Consider the following 25985-nt stretch of genomic DNA (forward strand, 5'->3'; position numbering starts at 1 on the left):
TAGGTACTTATCATGCACTTGCTATTGTATATCACAGTGCTAGAAGTGGGAGAATTAAAATAGAGATGTTCTGTTTCTCTCACAGTCTACTTGGGGGTGAAAGGTTATGCTCAAGACAGTGCAGTAAATCTGTGCAAGTGTGACAGTGACAGAAAAGACAGAATAACCCCACGGCACAGGCAAGGAGTCAGAGCACATGGTCAGAGGGTCCCTCGGAGGCGAAGGAAGCCCCGTGTCCAGGAGGCGGTTACCACTCTGTCTGCTGCTTGCCGAAAAGTACTGCTGGCCCAGGCAGAGACTATGGAAACGAAAGACCAGAAGAACCCCATTGGTTCATATTCATGTTCATGTGTGATATTCTCGTTTAAGTGGTAGCCTGACTTTTTGACAGACTTCAAATTTTTAAGCCTTAATTTTTTTCACTGAACTAGTTCATCTTTCAGTGGAGTAAAGATAATAAAACGTGTTCACTGAGCTGGCATGTAAATGCCGTTCTTCTGCTTCTCAAGTACACAGCCTGCCAGGAACTCAGTAAATATTTGTGGAAAACTTCCTGTTTTTAAGGTTTTTCCAATATACTAAAGAAGTATTCTGAGGACCACTTATGTGATTTGCAATTGCAGTCTTGGGAATTTTCTTCTTAAGTTGTTTGTTTCATAAACTTGTAGAGTAAAATATACTTATTGTAAAAAAAAATCCAAAAATTGTATAAATATATGTAAGTTACCTAATTCCTTTGCCACTGGTAACCACCGCCAAGACTCTTGTGCATCTGTGTATGTATATAAATGTAAATATGTACAGAAATGTAAGCATGTACATTCCACTCACCCATCGCACTTTTAAATTTTTTACAAAAATGGGACTATATTCCCTTACACCTTGCTTCTTTCACTTAATATCTGTTAGTCATCTTTGTATGTCAGAATTTAAAGATCTGCTGTCTTCAATTTAGTATCCAATGTAACATTTCTATAATGGATTTGACCTGTCCCCCAGTCGGCAGGTCATACATTGCTGCCAGTTTTCCACTGTTCGTCCAGCGCTTTGGTGTCTGAACATCTTCGTACACGTAGCGTTGAGTACTGGTGTCGGCACTGTTGGTCTGAAAGACAAGTTCCTAGTTCAAAGATGTACACATTTTCGGTGTCATCACCTACTGCCACGGTGCCCTCTGGCAGAGTTGTTCTCAGGTTTTCTCCCTCAGTCACGCAGGGTCATAATCACCTGTTTCTCTCACCTGTTCCAGCAATGGATAGTATCTGTCTTTGCCAGGAAAACCGTGAAAGATCGTCTCATTGTTTGAATGAGGCTAAACATGTTTCTATGTATTTAGCAACCACATTTTAAAAACTGTGAGCTGCAGTTTTATATGCTTTGCTCATTTTTCTAATGGATTAGTCATCTTTTTTCTGTTGACTGTTAAGTAAATTACATCTGTGTTATATATGGTCCCAATCTTTAAATTTTTTGTGAAATATTTTATGGTGGTTCTTATTTGGTTGTGACATTTTAAATCTTTGTGTAATATGGTTTTTTTTGTTTGTTTGTTTGGTTTTTTTTTGCCTTTCTGGCTTCTCTGCTTCCCTGCTTCCGTCCCTTCCTCTCCTAAAGGTTTATGGTTTCATTTTTGGTTGTTTTTTTAAAAACCACCTTTGTTTTCTTTTTGTACTCCACCATTTTAACATAACCTTTAATATATATGAAAGTCTATCTACAGAAAGGTTTTAATGGTCTTGAACAAAGTATCTAATGCTGGTGTTTTCTTAGCCGTTGTCAAATTGCCCCAGCAGGAGATAAAATGTACATATCCCACTAATCCAGCTAACTTGAGGTATTACATACAGACCGACCTTAAGTTTCCAGTGATCTCTTCATTGTAATGTAATAAATCATGATGAGACAATGAAGAGAGGTCTGGTCGACATGCTTATGGAGAGCCTTGGACAAGAAAGCAGTGTGGTTCTTTATTTAACGTTCTGTCTTGCTACAACATTTGCATAAAAATCTGAAAAAAAAAACGTGCACAGGATTTTTTAGGTGTTTTAATTGGTTGCAAGCACCAACGCACATCTTTTCCTGTTTTTCTCTCAGATATCTTGAATGAGCTCTTCCAGCGGGAGAACAGGGTATTGCATTATTGGACCATGAGGAAGCGACGGCTGGACCAGTGTCAGCAGTACGTGGTCTTTGAGCGGAGCGCCAAGCAGGTCAGCACGCCCGGTGCCTGGCACGCTCCGCCCGCGCTCGCCTTCTGTCGGCAGGGAGGCGGAGCTTGACATTTCGGCCACCTTGAACGCCACTGTCTAATGGCAAACAGTACTGCCTTTTAACTGACAGTTTCTTTTAAAAAGAAAACCCTGAAAACCCCTCAGCCTGGTAGAATATGTCACCTGGGGAAAGGGTGATTTCAGCCCTCAGCGAGTGCACCACTCAGGTTTCCCCCGCGGCCTTTATCTCATATTTCAGTCAGCCACGTACAAACAGTAATTATGGTGAGGACTGAAAAATCCTTGTGGAATCTTGGTCCTGTGCTTGTGGAAATACGGTGGGTGGTTTTTCATATTGATGTATTTATATTTTCAAGACAAAGTTTTATTTTTCAGGTAAATCAAGCTAAATTTAAGAAATGTGACAGAATTTCTGATAATACAGCATGTATCAAGGGATACATTTAGAATATCCTCCTTCTTAGGTCATTTGGGATAAAGTGCTTCTGCCTATGTCGTCAGTCATGGACGATCATTTTAGTGTAAAATCTGAGTGACCCCTGTCTTAGACATTAAGATTTTTATCACTTCTTTCTGGCCTTAATGGTAGCATAAGAATCCATAAACTGTTCATTGTGAATTTGGGGATTGAGAGGGAAACAGAAGAGAAGGCACGTTCCCAGAACACCTGTGTGTGGCCTGGCCCCAGGCCGGGTGCTGGGTGTGTGCCTTCTCGTGTCCTCTGTGTAAATGACCTCAGAGTCCCCCAGGGCCCTTCTGTGCTGTTGGTCAGTGTTGATCCACATCCCGACCTTGACTCAGCCCTAGACTGTCTTCTGAATCCACTTCGCAACTTAGTATACGCCTGCCGCAGTAGGCATCCCATAAAATCTTTTTAGCTCAAGAAAAATTAAATTTTCCTCAGCATAGGTTTCCCACTTAGGGAGCAGATTTTGTTCCAGTTTGCTAAATCTAGGCTCAAAGTGGACAGCCTGTGCCGGACTGTGGAGGTCCCCAGGGTTCAATGATCAGGGTTCCCGGGCTACGGGTCTGGAGCCCTGACTCGGCCATTTGTAGCAGTTGAGGTTTCCTTTGCATTTTTTTCCTGCTAAAATGCCACAAAAGCTGTAATGTATCTAGTAGAGACAGCCAATGTTTCTGTCCCAAGACCAGCAGATTACAGTGGATAACTGAGAGATTACAAAGGCAAATGTCAACTCTCCACTTCTTTATGCTGCTTTTCCTCAGCATGGCCTTGTTAGGGGTATATGTTTAAATAAGTCTGATTTCACTTCAAATGTATAAAAAATTGGCTGCCCTCTACACACTTGAGACCATATATGACTTAGAACTGTCATTCTGTTGCCATCTAAACCTGGCTGGTTCTCTTCTCTCCAAGTGGGGTCACTTCTCCCTTCCAGCTAGAAGGGCTAAGCCGTGTCTCTGCCCGTGTCTTCCCGGTGGTAGCTGATGCAGAGTGTGGAAGGGTCCTCTGCAGGAGCTCCCCAAAAAGCATGTGAAGTGGGTGCATACCTGGGTGCTCCAGCTGGACACAGGAATAGGAAGAAAGACCTAAAGTTGTAGAGTTGAGAGCTGGAAATACACCTGTTTTCTATTTCTTTTTTTAATTGTAATACCCCAGTAAGGTTCTAAAATTTCCGTAGCATGAATGTCTGGATATTTAGTCGTGTGAGACTTTCAAACCACCCCTTTAACCCACATCTTCTCAGGATTCTTGAAAAAGGATCTTAGTTGTGGTTTCTTTTCTTTTATTGTACTTTTACTGTGCCTTTAGGTTCGTGGTTATAAGAAACTCTTGAACTTTTTATTGTTGCTACATAAGTGACACGATTATAACTTTCTAGAATGTCCTTTTTAAAAAACATTTTGGAATTGATACTCATTTCAGAAACTTGTCTCTCTCCGAGGGAGTGTTTCTCGATGCGTGCCAACCTTGCCTTGTGATTTGACATTTAAACGTCTCTCGCAGAGGTTTAGCCCGCGAACATTGTTTCATTCCTTCCCTCTCCAGGCTTTAGAATGGATCCATGACAATGGGGAGTTCTACCTTTCCACACATACCTCGACAGGTTCAAGTATACAGCACACCCAGGAGCTACTGAAAGAACACGAGGAGTTTCAGATAACTGCAAAGGTAAATCCAGATTGGTGCTGGACTTCTGCTCAGTGGCCTGTAAGTCAGCCTGGGTTTTCCCAAAATAACCTAAAATGGGATACTGCAGGAAAATGAGGGATTCCTCAAAAACATCATTCGAGTAATAACTGATGGAATTGGAGAGACTGGGTGAGCCAGTGGGTTGTTGCACGTTCACTGGGTGGCACTTCGTACCCCCTTCACACTGTCCCCTCACTGTCCTCATCCCTCCCCCTCTGTGCCCGTCTGTCCCTTCTGTATCTGCAGGCACCTCCCTCTCTTTCCTTTCATTCTTCTTTGTTCTTTTCATTATTCCCTTGCTCTCTTTTCTTTCTTCCTTTCTTTCCCAAGGTGTTTTCTGAGTACTTGCTATTTTTGTGAAACACCATTGGGTGTTATCAACTTGACTTTTATGTATTTGGTGGGTGTTGTCTTTCGTTGGAAAATGTTCCAGTGGTGTTACTTGCACTCAGTCCCGCCATGAACTTGTCTGTTTTATGTTTGGCAGAGTTTACGTCGGCATCTCTGTTAATGGGTGTTCACAGACTTAGAGAACTGGAGGCATTTTCACTTTTCTCCCGAAAATCAAGATAGAATTAAGTGCTTAATTAAATAGAATTAAATCTTTATGGCATATGTGAGTAAATATAAACTTTTAAGGAAATAATATAAGAATCCTCATACTGACATGAATGTTTTCCCAATTAAAGCACATATCTACAGAGACTGCTTCCTTCTTTTAGCTCAAAACAGTTTCGAGACTCTTTCAGGGTTACCTTGTCAACCTGTGGTGTTTTGTTTCTCAAAGTTTTTGAGTATACATCCTTTGTATGTTTCCAGAAGTACCTCCATTTTTGTTTTTCTTTTCTTTTTAATTTCAGAATATTGCAGGGATGCAAACATTTTGGTTACATGAATTACTTTTGTACAGTGAGTCAAAGTTAGAAGTGTGCCCATCCCCCAGATAGTGTGCATTGTACCTGTTAGGTGTGAGGGAGAAAAATACATATACACATACATGCACTTGGTGGTTCATCCGTATACAATGTCTCTGGAGTGATCCCCAGTGGGGCTGGTGACAGTGGAAGGTGGGGTGAGGAGAGTTTTCACTTTGCATCTTTTTAAACTCTTTTTTTGAATTCTGTCAATGTATTTTTAAAATACTAATTAAAAAAAAAATTTACTGAGATATGAAATTTTCATGGATTAGCAGATTTGTTGTACTTAATTTTTATCACCATCTATCATTCAACAATTATTTACTGAGCACCTACTGTGTGCCAGGAACTACTGGGCTTATGGATTGCACATTCCAGTTAGAGACATAGACAACAGCATGATAAATGGGGGGGAGGGAATCTCACTCACACACACACTCTCTCTCTCTCTCTCTCTCACACACACTCTCTTTCTCTCTCTCTCTCTCTCTCTCTCTCACTCTCTCAAGAAGAGAAAAAAACGAAGCCATGGGTGGGGGTGTGCAGAGAGGGTTGCGATCTTTGATAGAGCCAGGGAAGGCCTCTTTGAGAAGCCTTTTGACTATCTGATTAGCATTATTTGCTTCAGTGAAGTTTATGCACCAAAGATGTATCAATCTGCTAGGCTTCACTTTGTAGGAAATCTTTCATGTTGTATGTAGTGTCCTGTAGTCAGTATTAGCCTATTGGTGTTATATGCAGCAACCTGGTATATTTTATGATGTGTGTATAGAAATCTTTCTTTAGCTTCTTGGTGTTTTTTGTTTTCTTTTTTAATGTAGGCAAGCAGCTTGTCTTTTTTGTCTTCATTTCTGTGTCCCAGCACTTTATACACTAAATAGCTTTCTTAGTCTCTTAAAGATATACATACACATAGTTTATACAGTGCCCTCCACAGATGGCATGGGTGACAGTGGAAAAGATATCAATAAGCCACACAAGCAAATATCCCTGGCCTGTGGAGGTGACATTCTCACAGGACAGAGACAGGCAATGACCCTAACAGATACATTGCACCCTCTGTCAGAAGGTGGTGTATGCTGTGGGAAAAACCAGAGCAGAAGGGCAGTTGGGCAGGGGGCCAGCTACGGTTTCTAGGTGGTCCGAGAGGGCCCGTTGGAAGCCCACTGAGAAGGTGGCCTTTGGTTGAGCAGAGATGTGAAGGAGCCGTGGAGGTGTCTAGGGGAAGAGCATTCCAGGCAGAAGTGCCCGTGCAAAGGACCCAGGGAGGGCTCCACCCTGGAGCCGGCAAGGTCGCCAGGCAGCGGCTGCTGAGCAGGGCTGGCAGCCAGTGGGTCCTGGGGGTATTTGTGTCTGAAGTATCTTGACAGCCGGCTTCGCAGGTTGCCCAGTGAATTCTGGCTGAAAACTTTCATTTCACAAGCTAAGGTAATTTACCTGGGTTTTGAGCTCTGACTTTCTTCCTTTGGTGGATGGGGGATTTTAAAGTCAGGTTCCTGAATATTCCTCAAAAAGATTTACTAGTTAAAGCTTAATTGAGAAAAGCAGGTTCCACAGCAGAAGAGTAACTTACTTCTTTGAAAATGCTAGGGGAGTGTTGAAGGAAGCACAGTAGTATTAATAATAATTAGTAATAATAACCAGTGAAATGGATGTGAAGAGAAAGATGTTGAGAAATCAGTTAGTGCAAATTGCCGTATAGTATCTATAACTGTTATTTTATGGCTGGCTTTACCTTTATGACGAATAATAAAGTATACTTAGTAAAAGATCTTTTCTACATAAAATGAAATAATCATCTTGCGAAAAAGAGTTCCCGAACAGCAACAAAATTTAAAATGCCTCTATGAAGATAACTTCCTGACTAGTGGATTTTCCTCCATATCTCCTGAGAGTTAAAAAAGACGTGAATGTGTTGTCGGGGAGCTTCACCATTTTGTTGAATGCCTGCCGTGGGCACAGCCTTCGCCCCCAGAAAACTGGAAAGTCACACGGCCACTTGCTCTAAAGGGGCTGAGGGTCTAACTGGGCACTTAGAACAAACTGGCTCATACAGCAATGGAGATGCCGTCCACACAGCTGCTCCGTCACGAGCACATGTGTGTCAACAGAGGAGAGGGATAGAATCATAGAGAACCTCCTCCTTTCATTCATTCTGCAGGCTCTTCCTCAGCATCCACCAGATGAAGACACTGTTGAAAGATACTCTGGATTTTTTCTTTGAGGTCATAAAAGTGCCATTCATTGTGGAAGAGCTGAGGAGAGCCGGCTAGTCTAGAATCAGGGAGGTGGACTGGATGGACTTGGGGCTTTAGCCTAAGTTCCTACCACCAGCCAGTTTTTCCCTGTTGAGAGCTCAGAGTTGTAGGCAAGTCGCCACTATGTTTCTGGCAGTTGGGTTCATTTGCTTCACAATACTTTCCTGTTGTTTTTGCAGCAAACCAAAGAGAGAGTAAAGCTATTGATACAGCTGGCTGATGGCTTTTGTGAAAAAGGGCATGCCCATGCAGCAGAGATAAAAAAATGTGTTACTGCAGTGGATAAGAGGTACAGAGATTTCTCTCTGCGGATGGAGAAGTACAGAACCTCTTTGGAGAAGGCCCTGGGGATTTCTTCGGATTCCAACAAATCGGTAAATTGCCTTGTACAAACTGAATAAGTCACGGTCTTCTTCCTGATTTCCCTCTTTACTGATTTAATTAACTGAGTTCATCGACTCTTTTATTCCACAGAGTAAAAGTCTTCAGCTAGATATCATTCCAGCCAGTATCCCTGGGTCAGAGGTGAAACTTCGAGATGCTGCTCATGAACTTAATGAAGAAAAGCGGAAATCTGCCCGCAGGAAAGAGTAAGCCTGTCTTTAAGAGTGTATCAAGAATCATTGAAAAAGTGAAGAAAATGTCATTTAGACAGAGAATTTTGTGTGCTTTGAAATCAAATATCACTGAGACTTTGTTGCTCTGAATGTGCTTCATTTTTTCAGCCTAGATTTCACTGTGGTTGCTATCCCCTTATCACCTAGTTTAGAAACAGTGTCATGTTTTTTATCCTTGTGCCTTTGTTTCATATGGAGTTGACAAATTGTTATTATTAGGTAGTAATACAAAGGAGAGAAAAATTAATAGCACAAATTTAGGTGCTTTAAAGTTGCCATTGAGTAAACTACTGTGTGTAAAGAAAGACAAAAGATTATTGTAACCCAGTGGTTCTCGATTGGGAGCAGTTTTATCCCCCTGGGGACATTTGGCAACGTGAGGAGACACTTGGTTGTCACACAGTGGGGAGGGGGAGGGGAGGGTGCTGCTGGCATCTAGTGGGTGGAGACCAGGGAAGCTGCTAAGCATCCTACAGTGGGGAGGACAGCCCAACAACAGAGTCACCCAGCCCAAAATGTCAGTGGTGCTGAGCTGAGAAACCTGATCTATAGGTGTCTCAGTAAAATATTTTCAAAAAACTTTTTTTTCCTTTGAATTAGAGGCTGGATACTACTGTTCTGTCTGTTCTTGATGTACCTCTCCAAAACCATTGCTTTAGGACCCAAACTTTTGGACTCTCTTTATTCTTCCATGAATTCATAAAAGTGGATAGTGAAATAAACAGGTGTCCTGCCTGTGAACTACACTCTGCCCCTTGTCTTCCTCTGTTCAAGGTTCATAATGGCTGAGCTCATTCAAACCGAAAAGGCTTACGTAAGAGACCTCCGGGAGTGTATGGATGTAAGTAAGTTTTGTTTGTTTGTTTATATTGAGTATAACCTTGCTACTTTATTCTCACTTACTGGTAGTTCTTAGAATAATCGCAATTTTTTGGTTATTTTTGAAATTTAAAGTGTGCTTAAGCAGCCCGTTTCACGTTTCTGCACTTCTGTGGAGTTCCAGGCTTGTTTTCCACGCATTACAGAGATGATACAGCATTAATCCTCGCGCTCCGTGTATCACATGATGGCCTGGCTGACATTCCCTTTGTACAGAATTTTACAGCAGCTCCAGAGAAATGTGCCTACTGGTTATGATTGGCAACTGATGCTCAGTAGTGTCATGGATATTTGTTGTGCTGTGTGGAGTAGGTTAATCCCGAAGCCTGAGGCTGGAAATATGTTTAGAGTTAAGCTAAAAGCGAAGGAACCCTTCTCTCAAGTATTAACAGCAACTGAAGGGCTTTTTTAGAAGAGTTTTTCATGTTTTGTAAAAGTTTCCATTCATTCCTCCATTATGTTTTCATTCATACATTAATTCTGAGAATGTGTAAATCTACAGATGTCAGGAGTAGCTATTTCTTGGAAATTTGGTGTTGATTTTGTCTCATCCCCGTGTTTCCCTCCCGGCCAGACCTACCTGTGGGAAATGACCAGCGGTGTGGAGGAGATCCCGCCTGGCATCGTGAACAAAGAGCTCATCATCTTCGGAAACATGCAGGAAATCTATGAGTTTCATAATAAGTGAGTGGCCTTATCTGTGGGGAGTAGCTAACTCGTGAAATCTAGCTACCGTGCTGAGGTGTCATAAGAAATAAAAGTTTCCAGTTGAATTAAAGCAGGTCTCGATGATTTTGTTGTAATTTGAATTAAGTCTGTCAGCCTTTCTACAAAAAGACTGACATTCTAGAGACTCTTTTAATAATCTTAACTTTGTATTTGTACCGATTTTCTGCAGAAATAAGATGAGGAAAGCTGTGGAAATGTGTTTATGGGACCCTGACTTCTTTCCAGCCCAGTCGTCAGCTGCTGCCTCAGTTACTTCTTAGGGTTAAAAGACAGCAGAGCCCCCCACGGGACTGCGCCTGTGGTGTTTGTTTGGCCTTTTATGAATAAGAGGGAGGGGAGGGACTGAGGAAGGAACAGACATGTAGTCTGAACAAATAAAATGTACTTTCCACTGGCCACAGGAGGTGCATAATTTTTTTTAATATCTTAAAAAAGCAGTGGCAGCAGAAGTTCCTCTAGGTGGGGTCTGTGCAGCCCACTGCTATGGCGAGATGACACCAGGGCCGGAGCTAGTGGGGTCTCCTCACTCCCCTGCCCCAACCCTACCCCTCCCCCAGCAGAAGGCACAAAAATGCCAAGTGGGTTTTTCCGTTGAACATTTATGTCCCTAAATTTTATCCTTAGCTGCTAAACACTAGCATTTTCCCAGAAGTAAGCTGCTAGGTTAAAATTCCTATTAGAAAAGGTTTGAAGGCCAAACTGGTTAGCTGCTTCTAGTTAAGAGCTACACATTTTGTTAGTTCTTAAAATCCAGAGGGCACAGATTTTTCAATTCCTAGCATATCTCACTAATAAAATGTTTTTAAAAACCTTCATAATATGATAACATTTTCATTCTTTGCAGTATATTCCTAAAGGAGCTGGAAAAATACGAACAGTTGCCAGAGGATGTTGGACATTGCTTTGTTACATGGGTAAGGAAACCTCAGCTACTTGTTGTCTGGTATTTGGTGGCATTGAAGGACGTTAGAAGGGATATTGTTCATTTCTTTCGAGTCACTATCTTCTGAGATTCGTACATGCAGAGAAACAGACTTTACCTCAAGGAATTACATTCTGCATAACTAGAATTGCTAGTAGTTATTATGGAATGAGTTGTTTAATGGCGGTTGAGATGGTTTGAAATAGAATATTTAGTGTACTGGGGCACTGCTCGACCCTGGGGGTTCCCTGATAGATGAGTGCCCGGTGCTGATCGGGGATTGTCCAGTCTGGAGGGGAGGCAGACAAGCGAACCAGGGGTCACGGGGTTGTGCTGTTAAAAGCCTACAGCCAAGCTTTGCACACACGGCTGTGGGAAGAGAGAGGGCAGGTGTCCGGCCCCAACTTGCTGGGCAGGGAAGGCTTTTGGAGGAGCGTGGCATCAGGCGGATATGTTTCTTATTTCAGTAGCTTCTTTTTAAAATAGAGTTTCTTATATTTGAGGCTTAAATTTGTTTTACTTTGAATGAGATATTCTAATTTTTATTTATTTTTGAATATAGGCAGACAAGTTTCAGATGTATGTCACATATTGCAAAAATAAGCCTGATTCTACTCAGCTGATTTTGGAACATGCAGGGTCCTACTTTGATGTAAGTAATAGATTCCTAAAGAAGCTGTAAATTTTCCAAGTTATATACATAAAATGCAACATTACTCATATAACTTTCACCGAAATGGTGGTGCAGTTGTTTTATTTTGGGATTTTGCAGTTGAGATAGTCTTATATTTTCTTCTGTTTTTAAAAGATCCTATTCAAGTACTAGAAGCCTTGTATCATATATATTGTATCATATATATATTCTTATATATATGAAATTCAGACTTTAATGTGTACACATATGTTTAATATGTATATATGTTTGTGTGTATATGTCATTACTTTTTACATTCAAGTCATTATTTTTTTACATATAATATTGTGCACAGAAGGTATAAACTAATTGCTGCTTTTCCCCCTGTATAACAAAAATAAATTTGAGTCATGTTATTTATTTTTCCTGCGTTAATTTCATTATGTTATGGATTTCCAAAAGTGACCTACCAATAAAATTTTACAAATAGCAGTGTAACTGCTAGGATTAATTAGAAGCTCATTAATTGCGTTCCCATCAGAGTAAACATAGAGGTCATCTGGGGAAGGATACTGCAGGAAGGTTATTTAGCACAAAAGGGATGGAGCCTTATGACATGATACACAGAAAGCTCTTTGGGTTTCCAGAGCGTGGTCAAATGTGTGCACAGTAAAGTGTGCCTGCACAAGTGTCAGAATCTGCTCTTGCCTGAAAGTCTGGGAACTTAGGAAAAAGCTTTAGTTTCTGTCTGTGAGATGAAGCCCTACCTGGAGATGACCCTATTTTAGTTGTCATTCCCAGACCAGTAATTATATATCACTGCCTTTGTAAATAGGAAGCCTGCTCCCAGTCCGGTGTGGCCTGTTCTTTTTAATATTTTACATGACCCTAGATCTTTGCCATTCGGTGAAATCCAACACCATGGCTGCACGCAGACTTAGTATTATTTAAGGCCTAAGCAGTGAGAGCATGTGGCACATTTAATGTTTGGAATCAAAGCCATTTTAAAAATCATTGTGCCCTAAAACATCTTTAACAATAAAAGAAATCATGCTTGTCTAAGAGATTTCACAAATTATATGCCTTTAGTATTCATTGTACAGTTGCTTTATTTTTTAAAGAGTCTTTCCATTATAACTTACTCCATTCTCCAAGACACCTGTTACCCTTCGATTATAGTTCTTTCTGGTTATAAACACTACTGAACATCTGTCAGGTGCTCATTTAACTCTGAGCTTGGTCATAGGTGCTTAGCATAGACTGCTCAGGGTGCCCACCTTCACAGTGAGGCATACAAAAGGCCAGCAGATGATTATGTGTAAAGCAGCGGTCCCCAGCATTTTTGGCACAAGGACTGGTTTCATGGAAGATAATTTTCCCACAGACCAGGGGTGGGGGTGGGAAGAGGCAGAACTCAGATGGTGACACAGCGATGGGGAGCGTCTGTGAATTCAGAGGAAGCTTTGCTCACTTGCGTACTGCGCAACCCCCCCCCCATTCCTAAGTTTCATGGAAGACAGTTTTTCCACAAAAGGGCTTGGGGAGGCACAGAGTTCTGCAGCCAGGTCCTTAACAGGCTGAGGACCAGGGCTTGGGGACTGCAAGTGTAAGGGACATAATTACAAAATGCAAAGTGAAGCTCATGGGGTGAAATGTGCCACTGACCAATAATATAGATCCTCCCTTTTACCCACAAAGATCTTCCCTTTCCAGAGTATCTTCCCTCCTATGCAAGAGTAAAGTTTTAGAAGCAAAGTTTTTGTTAATATTCTAACAGCCTTTTAGAAAAAGGAAACTTTATTATTTCAGCAGGATTAAACACTTGTCAGGTACAGTATTGGAAAAGTAATGTGCTCTCATAGCCATTTTTTATTAGTGTACCCTACAGTAAAGTTTTTGTTTTTGTTTTTTTTTTTATACAGGAGATACAGCAACGGCATGGATTAGCCAATTCCATCTCTTCCTACCTTATTAAACCGGTTCAGCGAATAACGAAGTATCAGCTCCTTTTAAAAGTATGTGTGGAGCATCTTCAGTCTGCAAAGTTTTATGAATTATGCATTACTATTTTGACATTTTCTCTATATTTATGTATATCACCCTGAATTTCTTGAAATAATTCCTAGTAAATTAATGTTATTTTGTTATTCATTGCCATTTTTTGCCCTGCCTATTTTCTCCTTGTAGCAGTTAAATAAGAATGTATTCCTTGGTTATGCACCCAAACTGTGCTGGCTGACCTTAGTCTCTGACATAAAATGAGATCCGAGTGAGGAACTGTCATTTCTTGATATTGTAGTGCCCTTAGTTCCTGGTGTGGCTTGCTGACTATGGGCCATCCACTGTGCCTGATACTTTGTTTATATTAACCTCACAAAGATGCTAGTCTGCAGGTGGGGAAATAGCCCCAGAGCATAGGAATGTGCTCGGAATCATCACCAATACCTGTTATATGGGCTCAGCTTTGAACAGAGGTCTGGCCAACGCCCATGTTTCCCATCGAACCCGTGAAGAACCCACCCCCAGGAAGCTTCCTCTCGGTTATTGTCAGTCATTTATCACACACACCTTAGAGGAAATGTCATTCATACAGGTCACAGATACTTGAGTCAGACTTACCTCTGCTTTTTCTTGGTTGTGAATGATTATAATTAAAATCACACTTGTAAAAATCTAATCGTGATTAGTCTTGACAACAGAAAGGTAAAGAAAACTTAGAATTTGTGCTAAAAATTGTCACAAAATGTGTTGTAGATCATCAATACACATTTTCTTGACAACATAAAAATAATTTATAATCCCCGTCTGGTGATATTTACCATACTGTTTCCTTGGCTGGTGAATTTTATTAAGCATTAGAACATAGAAAGCATCCAGTGACAGTATTTTATGACTCCTGCTATGTTTCAGGTGCTGTCCTAGGCAGTACAACAGGAAGATATGGTGTGATTGTTCTAGATATAAAAGAAATTCAGCCAATGGAGTTATGAAACTTTTACCCTTTTCAATAGTGAGAAAAATCTAGAAACAGTAAGAAGTGGCTATGTTCTTTTTCACTGGGAAAGCTCTCTTGTACTTTCATATCAAAATTCCATTAAGTGGTTTTATGACCATCACTGTACAGAAACATGTAGTTGGTGTGAACATGAAATAAAAAGTCGGGAGGCTAATTTGTTTATATTCAAATTTGCTCTTTGCTTTCTAATTCTGCAAAGGCAGTTTACCTCTTAGTGTTCTCAAAGTTTAAGGATTTTGTTTTTAACATCCTGTGGTTCTACTAAACTAATATTTAAATTTATAAACCTTACCTTATTTTGCATAGAGGTTCCTCAGGAGAACAGTAAAGAAGTTGCATGAAGCTTCCCAACAAGGAAGGTTTTCTACCAGTGAAGTTATCAGCCTCAGTACATTGCATTTTTAAAGCAGTGTTTACCAGGCTGCTCAGAGTAATAGATAAACACCATCTGGTCGTGAGTGAAGGTATTTGTCTGGTAACTGAGTTACTCTAAACTGTCCAGTATGAGACCAAAGCTGCCTGCAGGGTCATGTTCCTCTTTTGTTGACTACCAGGACACAGAAAAACTGTTGTTGCTGTTACTGGCTGATAATAATCATTAATACACCAGGAAAAATACACCAGGAGCCCGCCAGAATGTGAACTTCTTGTTCCTGCTGTCATTCGTTTAATAGCAGGTGTTCCTCTAAAAAGCTCTGAAATGTAGTTATGTACATAGAGCTTCCAGGGAGGTGTAGTTCAACCATTAGAGCTTTTCTAAACATCCTGCACACAAAGGAAATGCATTTTACTGTAGGAGCTCATGTGGCGTCACTGTTCCAGCCGCATGGTGTAGCTGTCCCAGATTAGATGGGGCGTTTTGTTAATGGCACCAGGGTTTGAAGTCATGCTGAGGTGGTGCGGTAGGCATACAGCTGGACTCTGGCAAGACCATCAGCCATAACCGGTAGCTGATTAGCATTACTATACTAATTAAATATTTGTATTTATTATTTTTGAGGTACACTAAGTTCATCTTAAACTATATGTGCATCTGCTTTACCCTAATGTACTGATTTGAGCAGAATAAAAACTGCCATCCATTGATTGAAGAGGTCATAATTTGTTTTCTATGAGAATATGTGCCCAGTTGACCACAGTCTGTTTTTATCTTAAAAACTATGGGTTTTCACAGACTCCTTCATTTCTGCAAAGGTCTTGTTGATGGAGCATTCTGCAGCATTTACCCAGGTCTTGGTCTTTATAGGAGCTCCTGACGTGCTGTGAGGAAGGAAAGGGGGAGATTAAGGACGGCCTGGAGGTGATGCTCAGTGTGCCCAAGCGAGCCAACGACGCCATGCACCTCAGCATGCTGGAAGGTAACTGGACTCCACGTGGCCCCAATACGCATTTGCACAGTTTCTACTGATGCTGTTTGTAAATGGATTTCCTGAACCTAAATATCTTGGCTTTATGCCTTTCTGTTTAGTGAGTGGTTAAGAGTTTAGATGTGAGTGTCTTCTTTTTCTTTAAAGAATCGGTGTCACTGCTTTTTTTTTTTAAGGGCAACATAAATGGTTCTACCTTGTTGAAGCCTTTTCTTGTCCCTGAACTGGAAACAGCCTCCCCACACTCTGAACTCCGTAGCACTTTATGCCACTGGCCTTAGGCTGCCTGGCTTCACTGTTAGATGAGTGGGTGGAAGGATAGATCGAACCCCGAGATTGTAAAATCCTTAAAAGAGCTTGTTGCTTCCCCATCTCTGTCCTGAGCATCACTCGCCTGAACCTTGAACATAGTAGGTTCCAGATACTGCCTATGCAGTTGAATTCGGTGTGTACCGTGGTAAAGAGAAAATTAGATAAATATGTTAAAAAATTATTATAGCAATCTTAGTTTCCATGAATGCTTCTGTTTAAGAAAGCTTTTTCTGTGTTGAAAAGCTTAGCTCTTAACAGGTCACACAGAACTGTTTATAAGAATTATTTATAAATAATCCTGCTCCAAATGCTTTTGCTAGCTTGTGTTTTTATTATCAGTAATATTGAGCAATATATTAGTTCGCACATAGGCGCTGCTGTGTGTAGTGGAGACCCAAAACTCGGAGACTAAGTGAGACCAGTTTTTCTTTGTCTGATGTAAAATGCTGAGCTGGTATAACAGCTCTTCATGATGGCATCAGAGACTCAGGCTATGTTCCAGCTAGTTTCTCTCCATCCCAGATGTTGTCCTATTGGCTCTGTGTAGAATGTTTCAAGACCATGATAACATTCCATCTAGCAGGAAGTGGGAAAGGAGGGCAGATGGGCAGAGACTACCAGTCATACCCATCGCTGTCCTCATTGCCCGGCTGCTCCGAGCTGCGCAGGGGGCTGGGGAATGGAGTGCTTATTTTGAGTGGCCCTAGAGGGAGCTTCTGCTGTCAGGGAAGGGAAGAGTAAGGGGCAGCCAGTGCCCTAGGTGTCACTTTACTAAGCCCTGGTGACTTCAAGTCCAGGTGATAAAGCAGGCAACATCCCCCAAGAGAGGAGCAGTGGTGAAGGCCACCGTTTGCCATGAGCATGGCTGGTTCTCATGCAGAATGTCACAGAGGAGGGAGGGCTCACCAAGGACAGGCAGCGGGGATGTCTCCAAGGAGCAAGACTGGATCGGTCCTTGAAGAAAGACTGGACTTGAGTGGAATGTCTGGGAAGGGTGTGCTGGACTGAGGAAGCAAAGGGACTTGGGATTGAGGCAGGAATGTGGGTGAGGGCTTAGAGAAGAGTGGGGGGAACTCTTCCAGAAGGAAGGGGAGGTCTGGAATGCTGTGGGAGAGGGCTGAAGAGAGGTAGGGAGTTCAACCACATCTCAGGTGGTGTGAAGGGAAAGTATACGCAAAGCGGTATCTTAGAATTATCCTTTGTGGGACAGGTTAGCAGTGGGGAGACTAGAGTCAGGGAAACCCTAATCTGAGGTTTAATTGATAGGCATTTTGCAAAGTTTGAAGCAGTAATTAATAGTGCTCTGTTGTGCATCATTTATTTTTCTTTTAAATTGATTTGCCTACTTTTTTTTCATGTTGTAGGGTTTGATGAAAACATTGAGTCTCAGGGAGAACTCATCCTACAAGAATCCTTCCAAGTGTGGGACCCAAAAACCTTAATCCGAAAGGGTCGAGAACGGCATCTCTTCCTTTTTGAAATGTCCTTAGTATTTAGTAAAGAAGTGAAAGATTCCAGTGGGAGAAGCAAGTACCTTTACAAAAGCAAATTGTTTGTAAGTATAGGTGTCCAGAATCGTTAAGTCTAAACTAACACAATCGCAATCTTTTTGTAGGTGAGAAAAAATATGGTTTCTTGCCCTCAGTTTAACTTCTCAATCTATCCTAAAATGTGAAAAAGTCTGAATTGTGATGTTTTCATCTTTGGTGAAATTCTGTCACTCTTGGGTCCACTAGAGGGCGTGCTGGAGTTTCATAGACTTAGGAAACTGGCCCTTTATAAACCCCGGATCATCTAACTTAAGGAGACATTTTATAAGTGAATTTAGATCACTTATCTCCTGTGTGGCTTAACTAGCTTTATAAATACATTGATCATACCAGACTATGATTAACTATAAACTCTCATTATAATTAATTTTTCATCCATAAACATTGGTGTACATTCAAGCACCCTTACCAGGTAGCTCCCTGTAGGTTTCTTAGTGATGAGATTTGATATTTTTTTCATTAAAAATAAATTTATGGAAAATAAATGCACAAATAAAGTTATAGTTCTTTATAGTAAAATATCATTATTAGACAAAATATATGAAAGCAAAAATGAAGTTTGAAAGATTCACAGCCCCACCTACGTGGGGACAGCTGCCCTTCAGTGTTCGTCTGATCCAGTGATGCATTTTAATTCTTATTTTACCTGTCAGCCTACTTCTTGGCAAGAGAAATACACCCGGTGCCATTTTGTTCCTACTAGCCAGCTTAACCAGTATCTTTATGATACTCCATGTGTACAGGCAGAAAAGCCCGAGACCAGTGTAGTCCTCTGGGCCCACTGTACTTCCATCCTCCTTAGCAGGCCATCTCTCAGGAGCTGGCAGCGCAGAATTGCTGGGCAGGGTTGGGCAGGAGGAAGGATCGAGTGACACTAAGGAGAAATCACCATCCAGAAAAGAGTAGAAAATGGCAATGGAGTTGGGTTTCTTTGTGACAGATCACTTATATTAATAAATATTGGTAAATGTTTGTAGTTAGGACAACTTATACATTTTTATGATTGTCATATATTAATCAAATTCCCAAAGTAATAAAATATCCCCAAGTATGGAAATCATCTTAATAATGATCTGGAATTTGCAGGTTCCAACTAATGGTTTTCATACCGTTTTCTTTGGCTTCTGTCCTATTTGAGATTGTCTTTTGGATCACAGCTTACCTTACATCATTTTAGGTCACATTCTGACTGGAGAGAAAAAATGCAACGTTTCTGGCTAGTAATTACACTAGCTGGCTTTAATCTGCCTTTAGAGACCAAGCTAGTCTGTTTGAGAAGCCGATACATCTTCACTTAATTTATCTTTTAAAAGTTAAGATTTCCTCAGAGGCCACCTCTGGAACTCTAGATTATGAATCACTTCCTTTGCTGGAAGGAGAATGCGTCAGGGGTGAACTTGACTGAGGGGGAGAGGCTGAAAATGTGGGCCTTCCTCTGTGCTCTTCCGTGTTCTGCGTACATCACAGAGCAGAGTTCTGCCTCTTAGCCCTTAAAATTATTTGTGAAACACTAAAAGTTAATACTATTGATAAATTGGAAAATAACTGAGCTGTTAAAACAGCTACATCATTAATGCTGAAAATTCATGGTGGCAGTCCTTTCAGAATTAGGAAAGACTTATTTTGTTGCTTATAGGATTGAAAATAGTCAAATCTTGATTTTCCAAATAGTAGAATTTTCAGATGTTTTGGTTTCCTTCCTCTGGATTTTTTTGTTTATTGACCTGTACCTCTGAAGTGCTCAGAGGAAGTAAAAGATGAAACCAACTTTTAAGAACAAAATCTCTAAATTTTCTTATTTTAACTAAAATGAGACCTAAGATTGCACATCAGTGTAAAGGACTGTGTTATTACCAACATGACTGCAAGTAACCAAAAACGGTTTTCTTAGTCTCTGTTCTATATCCTGCCAGAATTTTACTGTCACCTAATTATATAATTGTCTTTTTATCCAGACCTCAGAGTTGGGTGTCACAGAACATGTTGAAGGAGACCCTTGCAAATTTGCACTGTGGGTGGGGAGAACACCAACTTCAGATAATAAAATTGTCCTTAAGGTATGTTCATTTGAATCTGGGGAATGTGTGTGTGGAAAGCTTATTGTGGCTGTCGGTGCCTTCTTTCCTGTTGTTGAAGCATGTTATTTTGTGTGTGTGTGGGTATGTATGTGTGTGCTCTGTTGGGATCGCTGACTACCAGGAAAAGCATAGTGGAATAAACTCAGTTAGGTATTCTGAAGATGAAGAACTTGAGCTGAACTTTCGCTTGCTTCCCAAAAGAGCAAATGTAGGAAAGATCTTTTTAAATTTCTCCCATTCTTCGTGTCTTAGAATTAGTTGATTCTGTAAGAGATGCAGGATGTTGGGGTATTGGAAGAACAAGATACAGACCAGTAACTCTCATTGCACACTTGACCTTGAATTTCCAAAGGGGAAAAGTCCCCTGGTGCATTTGTGAGGGCCTTTGACAGGAAGTTGAGGCCAACTGTGCCAAGTGTCTTCATGGAGTCCTTGGCTCTTTGGCTTAATAGTTTGGGGCACAGACAAAAGGGGGATGATTATCAATGACAGGGTTTGGTACTTTTATGTTTTAAAGTTCAGCAGCACTCAGGGTGCTTTGGGGTATATAGACTTTGGGGAAGGAAAATATCTCTGGATATTTGATTTGAACTGTCTTGGTGATACTAACCTCTCCCAGGAACGGTAAAGGACTCTCAGGGTATCTTATATACTTTCCTCCTCTGCATTTGAGGAAATACAGATGGAACTGTCTTTTTATGCCATCTGGAAAAACTATATAGCAGCTTCAGGATGTTTGGAGGAGGATGTAGCTAAGATCTATAGAATGTTGGGAGACAAGCCAGAAGGGTAATGAGACTCTGGTTTGTGAACTTGCATGTTACCTCTTGTGTCTCTTGCATACCTTTTCATCTCTCTTCGGTATTTCCAGTGACTGTGAGTTACTCATCTGTGCGTTTCTCTTTCAGAACCTGTTCTTTAGTGGAAGCCGTTGTGTTTTTAATAAAAGATCTTTATTCCCATGTAAACAATGGATTGTTTTGCAGTGAATATATGATTACCAACCCAGTGTGTTCTTGTTAGTACTGGCATAAAGCCCTCTACAATATAAATTGCACTGATAGCTAAATTTAAATTACTGAATTTTTCTAAGGCATAAAATTTTTAAAGTATACTCAGGACCTTAAAACTTGCAACTTTATATGAACTATCCAGATTAACTACAGTGGCAGAGACCAAAAGATGCTTCTAAGAAATAGTGCCAGATATTTTAACCAGATATGGACTGTTTTCATTTAGGACATAATAAAATGCTCAAGATACAATTGAAGGATAAGGCTTCTTGCAGGCTTCAACAGATGAAAGTTTTCTAGGGAATTTTTGGATAATATCTTTCTTCCAAGGAGATACTAAAGGAAATGATGCCCTCATGAATTTCAGAGATTGCTTTATAGTGGTGGTGGTGGTGGAGATGGTGGTTGTGGTGTAGATTTTGGTGGTAGTGCCATTATAGATGGTGATGATGGTCTAGGGTGGTGGTGAGGGTATAGACGAAGGTAGTGGTATAGATTTGGGGGGAAGGTCCAGGTGGTGGTTGTGGTGGTTAGGGTGCAGACGGAATGGTGATATGGTGGTGTGAGTGGTAATGGTGATGTCCTAGTAGCTGTAGAACAAAAATTTGGTCTTTTTTGCTTCTGTAGTCTGGAAAGGAGAAGTCCTTACTTAAACAGATTGGAACTACCAAGAGTATGAAACAGATTACTCCCTTCTCTTAGCCAAGTAGGATTTTTTGCTTAACACTTTGGCTGTTACCTTTCTCCTATTATTTCTGAAAAGATTGACATCTTTTTTTCTTGTTTAATTTTTTTAAGGTTAGTTAAGAGAATTAGTTTGCATAAATGTCATGATCAATTTGCATGAGAATTCTTTTTTATTTCTGAACCATATTAACAGTTTTCCTCGGTTGTTTCCGAACTCTGCCCAATGTTCTTTCATGGGTACTTCTCTTTGTTTAACTTTCCAAATATTGTAATCAGGCATTTAAATTCCAATAGATTTGTAGTTTTTAAAGTTTTCTTTCCTGGGACACTTATTTCACGTGTGAACCCCTGTGCCCTGGGCACTCTGCCTTCTCCCTGCCTCAGCCCCAGGAGGCATTGGTCTCACCTCTGTCATGTATCAGATCTGCAAAGAGGGAGCAAGAAGCTTCCTTTATCCTCCTTCCATTTCCCTGTCACTGGCCTTACGTAACTTTACAGACATACCCTCTACTTAAAACATCGTATATAGAAAGAGGGTTATCACATCAGTTTCAATTTCCTTTCCCAGCATGGGCTTTGATTTTCTGTTTTCAAGAAAGGACACACAGTGAGAAATGTTGGGTTCTCCTCCCTTCATGATCTCATCTGTGATCCCACTGACAATTATTTTAATCATTTACAGGGAATTATGCTTATATCATAGGAGGCTGATGTTTTCCGTAAGGAAATTAGAAAACTGTTAGTAAGGCCCAGAACATGTAAAAAGAAAAAGGAAACAAAACACCTCCTTTGAGAGGCAGAATATAAAAAAAAAAATCTGGAAAAAGTGACGCCATATGTGTTCATTCAGCAGATGCTATTGAGTTTCTACTCTGTGTCATTGTCAGGGAACAAGTCTCTGAAGTTGTGATGGCGTTGGGGGTGAATCCACCATGGGGATTGGCAGCTGGTGACCTGGGCACATTTCTTGCTGTGTCTGTGGGTGCCTCAGTTCCTCATTTATGGAACGAGGATGACGGAGGCCCCTACCACAGAGCCCTTGTGGGAATGAGTGAGAGATTGCACGAGGAGCACTAAGCCTGGCATAGGGGGAGGGAGGGAGCAGAGTAAGGGTGACAGGTGCTGTTCATGACTCCAGCAGATGAGGCAGGAGGTCACAGGGATTGGCTCAGCGTCCTGCTGACAGTTTGCGAGCCCCTGACCAATGCACAGCAAAGTCTTTGCCTGAGTAGCCTCCAAGACGTTTTGGTTTGTGGGTGGCTGTGTTTGCTTAGTTGGGCAGGGATGCTTAAAAGGTTTTGGCACTGGAGAGTGACCTATTATTAGAAAAGTCAGAGATCTGGAATAACATATATGCTATAAGATAAAAATGGTTTTGATGAAAAAATGTTTTAAAATAGAGTCATAAATATTTATTTGGTGGCAGATTAGTAGGATGTGGTTGCTTTTCTCCTGAAAAGTTATTTTGAAAATGGGAAACTCAAGGAATGCAGGAGACCAGAATGTGGGCAGCGCAGGGCCTGGAAAGGGTCCTTCTGCGTCCTGAGTGATTCTGACACCTTGTTAAGGCTTCCAGCATAGAGAACAAGCAGGACTGGATAAAGCACATCCGCGAGGTGATACAGGAAAGGACGATTCACCTGAAAGGAGCCCTGAAGGAGCCCATTCACATCCCCAAGACAGCTCCAGCCACAAGGCAGAAGGGACGGAGGTGAGTGCTCCAGTGTGTTTGCAGGTTTGTCTGATAGGGAGGGAGCGAGGCAGGGTTAGCTTGCCATTTTTCAAAAATCATTTTTCTCAAATGTTTTGAGGAATAGGTTTTTAAAACTACCACTTGTGTATAACATCATTCTTAGTAATGAAACTGCTTTGTCAAGACAAGACCCTCCATTGGCTTAAAGTAAGTGAAGGTCTGTGTGCACCTCCTTCACGGTGCCCCTTCCCCACCCAAGCGCTATTCAGAGCATGTGTGTGAATCACACTGCGACCTTGGACAGGTTACATACAGCATCTAGACATTTTTATTTTGTTGTTTCTAAAATACAAACAATCCTATCAACCATATTTTACAATGGTGAGAATGCAGTGGAAGATATATTTTAGACATTTAGCACAGTGTCTAGCAAAAAGCCCATGCTTGATATAGAGTGATGTGTCATCGTTAGCATATGGTGGTGGCGGGCAGTCACTAAGACTGACATCCACCTCTTTAAACGAGTCAGTTATTTCTCCAGGGACTGATGGAGCCCAGCAGTGTCAGGAGTTAACAGTTTCTTTATACTGCCAGGGATGGAGAGGACCTGGACAGCCAAGGCGATGGCAGCAGCCAGCCTGATACCATCTCAATCGCCTCCCGGACGTCTCAGAACACACTGGACAGTGACAAGGTAAGCTGTCCCCAGCACTTTCTGTGGGGCGGTGAATGTGGCTGGTCTCTAGTCAAAGCAGCCTCTTTCTCTCTGTAACTGACAGTTCATCATCAACATTTTCAAACATTCACTGTGTGCCAGGAGTAGTGCCAGGACCCCGTGGCAGGGGCAGAGACTCTGGGGGCTCAGGATCTAAAGACTTGAACCCTGAGGATTCAGGAGAAGTCACCCACTCTTTGCAGCACAGTTACAGGATGTGAAGACAGTGTGCTGAAGCTTTGTCTTACTCTTAAGCAGAACCTATCATATGAAATAGAGTCCTACACAGAACCCCAGCATACGTTGTACCTTAGTCTCTTTAGATGATGAGCGCTCCTCCATTGATTCAGAGAGACACGGGAAGGAAATACATTATTACTTACAGGTCCTGGACATACACGGAGGCCACACACATGAAGAGAGGGGGACCCGTGGGCCAACGTCTTTGTTCGGTCCAGGGCATTGTCCAAACAGGCTTTCCACAGGGAGTGTTAATGGATGAGTTTAAAGCAAGCAGACATGAGTTTCAGGAGGTCATGCTGTGACTGAGAAGTGGTCACTGCGGCGTATCTGCACAGCCCATGTGGGGTATTAGGGTGAGTGGGGCTTGTACAGTAGGTCCCATCTAGCTGTCCCATAGGAGTTGGTCACCAGGAGGAAGTTGTATAAGGCGGATGTCTGGATCGACGGTGTTTGAGGAACTGGGGGTGGGGAGGTGGAGAACTGGAAACTGTGTCAAGGGTGACTGAGCCCTGCTTCTAGTGTGAGAAAGTTAAACTCGTTTTCAAAGTGGATGCCGAGGCAGCATAAAGCTATAAGAAACGTTACAGTCTATAAAAGTGGAGCTGCCCTGGTGGAAGCAGGGTGCCCCAGCATCCTCGCTGGTGGCGCCTTTGTAGAACCTTGGGGTGTAGCAGGGCTCAGCTGTGAAAGTGATGACCACTGGGAGGACAGATCTGATTTTTATCAAAAGTTTATGTGAGTATACCATCTTTGAAAATGGCCTATAGAGTACATGATTTCGTCTTGGTAGAGTCCAAAAAGCCTACTAAGTAAATTGACAATAGAATTTGAAATTCTGGGTTTACCTGGTGGACAAAAGACCAAAACACTCTTCTGGGGAAGCCAATGGGAAACATTTATCATAATGAATCTTCTGTCCTGCCAAGATGTGCATCTGCTCTATTCCGTGTCTAGAATGCAGAACCAAATTCTTCTTTTAAAAAATTGACAATAAATAGGGATTTTGTTTAAATAACCATCAGTTCAGAATTCCTGAGTTTCTCACCCTCTGATGCGAGCTGTGCTTTGTTACATGAGACCTGATCATGGGACGCAGGAGTGTGTTCCCTGCACGTCGTTTCCACAGCCCACTCGGTCGTAGGAGGGAGCAAGGCCCTGGCCCCGCCGGCGTCAGGAAACGATTGCAGGCAAAGGACAGAGTCCGTTACGTAGGGTTGTTTCAGATGGTGTGTTTCACGGTCCCAGACTTTGGTCTTCTCTCACTTGGTTTTGCAGAAGAATTCATGGTATTTAATGATGTAGTTTCTAGGACAGAAGTAAGTAAATTTAAAATATTGCTTTGCTACAATGATTTCATTTTTAAAATCCTTCTAATTTGAGTAATTAGGTCTTTTTTTCATTCTACTTTTTGAGTTTACTAAATAATAAGTCCTAGGACTTAGAGGTCTTAAAATAACAGGACTGGAGAATAAAAAGAATGTCTCATTTTATTTTGTTCATGGCCCTGTGTATTCACATTCAGCAAATATTTCTCACCATTAGTAAGAAGAAATAAGATAAATGACATATTCAGGCCTTTTGGTGCCTGACAGCATTTCTGCCTGAGGCCCCAAAAAATAAAGTTTTACCTGGAAACTTTGTTAGAATAATACTGATAATTTTTATTGTTGTTGTTTTTCAAATAAGCAAGGTGATTGAGTTATCTAATCAGTTTACATTGGATTGCCACCTGCAAGAAAAGTCAGAAACAAATGGTCTGTGCTTGGGTGTGAAGGGAGACGACCACCTTCATCCAGGATGTTTTGCAGTCTCTCCTTGAGAAGCACCGTCACGCCCAAAATTTACATTCTTACAAACTCTCTTGGATTTACTCTGGATTTACCCCAGAAAAGAGTTCAAAAGTTTATTAACAAAAAATAAATTATTTGAAGGAAATTGGCAAAGAGATAAATGTAAAAGTTATACCTTG

The 25985-nt window shown here is 41.4% G+C and overlaps 1 protein-coding gene across 1 annotated transcript in view; it reads left to right on the forward strand.

The window, feature by feature from the left end:
- The window catches only part of TRIO (trio Rho guanine nucleotide exchange factor), a 332548-nt gene that overhangs the window by 216522 nt on the left and 90041 nt on the right, over positions 1-25985 (forward strand). Inside the window, exons 20-33 of the mRNA XM_069492180.1 lie at positions 2095-2210; positions 4243-4365; positions 7741-7935; positions 8036-8151; positions 8953-9019; positions 9632-9741; positions 10631-10700; positions 11271-11360; positions 13265-13357; positions 15605-15716; positions 17402-17592; positions 19543-19644; positions 22934-23076; positions 23653-23752. Of these exons, the coding sequence (XP_069348281.1) occupies positions 2095-2210; positions 4243-4365; positions 7741-7935; positions 8036-8151; positions 8953-9019; positions 9632-9741; positions 10631-10700; positions 11271-11360; positions 13265-13357; positions 15605-15716; positions 17402-17592; positions 19543-19644; positions 22934-23076; positions 23653-23752 (1628 nt within the window). The remainder of the gene's footprint in view (positions 1-2094; positions 2211-4242; positions 4366-7740; positions 7936-8035; positions 8152-8952; positions 9020-9631; positions 9742-10630; positions 10701-11270; positions 11361-13264; positions 13358-15604; positions 15717-17401; positions 17593-19542; positions 19645-22933; positions 23077-23652; positions 23753-25985) is intronic.

The sequence above is a fragment of the Eulemur rufifrons genome, chromosome 17 (assembly GCF_041146395.1).
Source record: "Eulemur rufifrons isolate Redbay chromosome 17, OSU_ERuf_1, whole genome shotgun sequence".
Classification (NCBI taxonomy): Eukaryota; Metazoa; Chordata; class Mammalia; order Primates; family Lemuridae; genus Eulemur; species Eulemur rufifrons.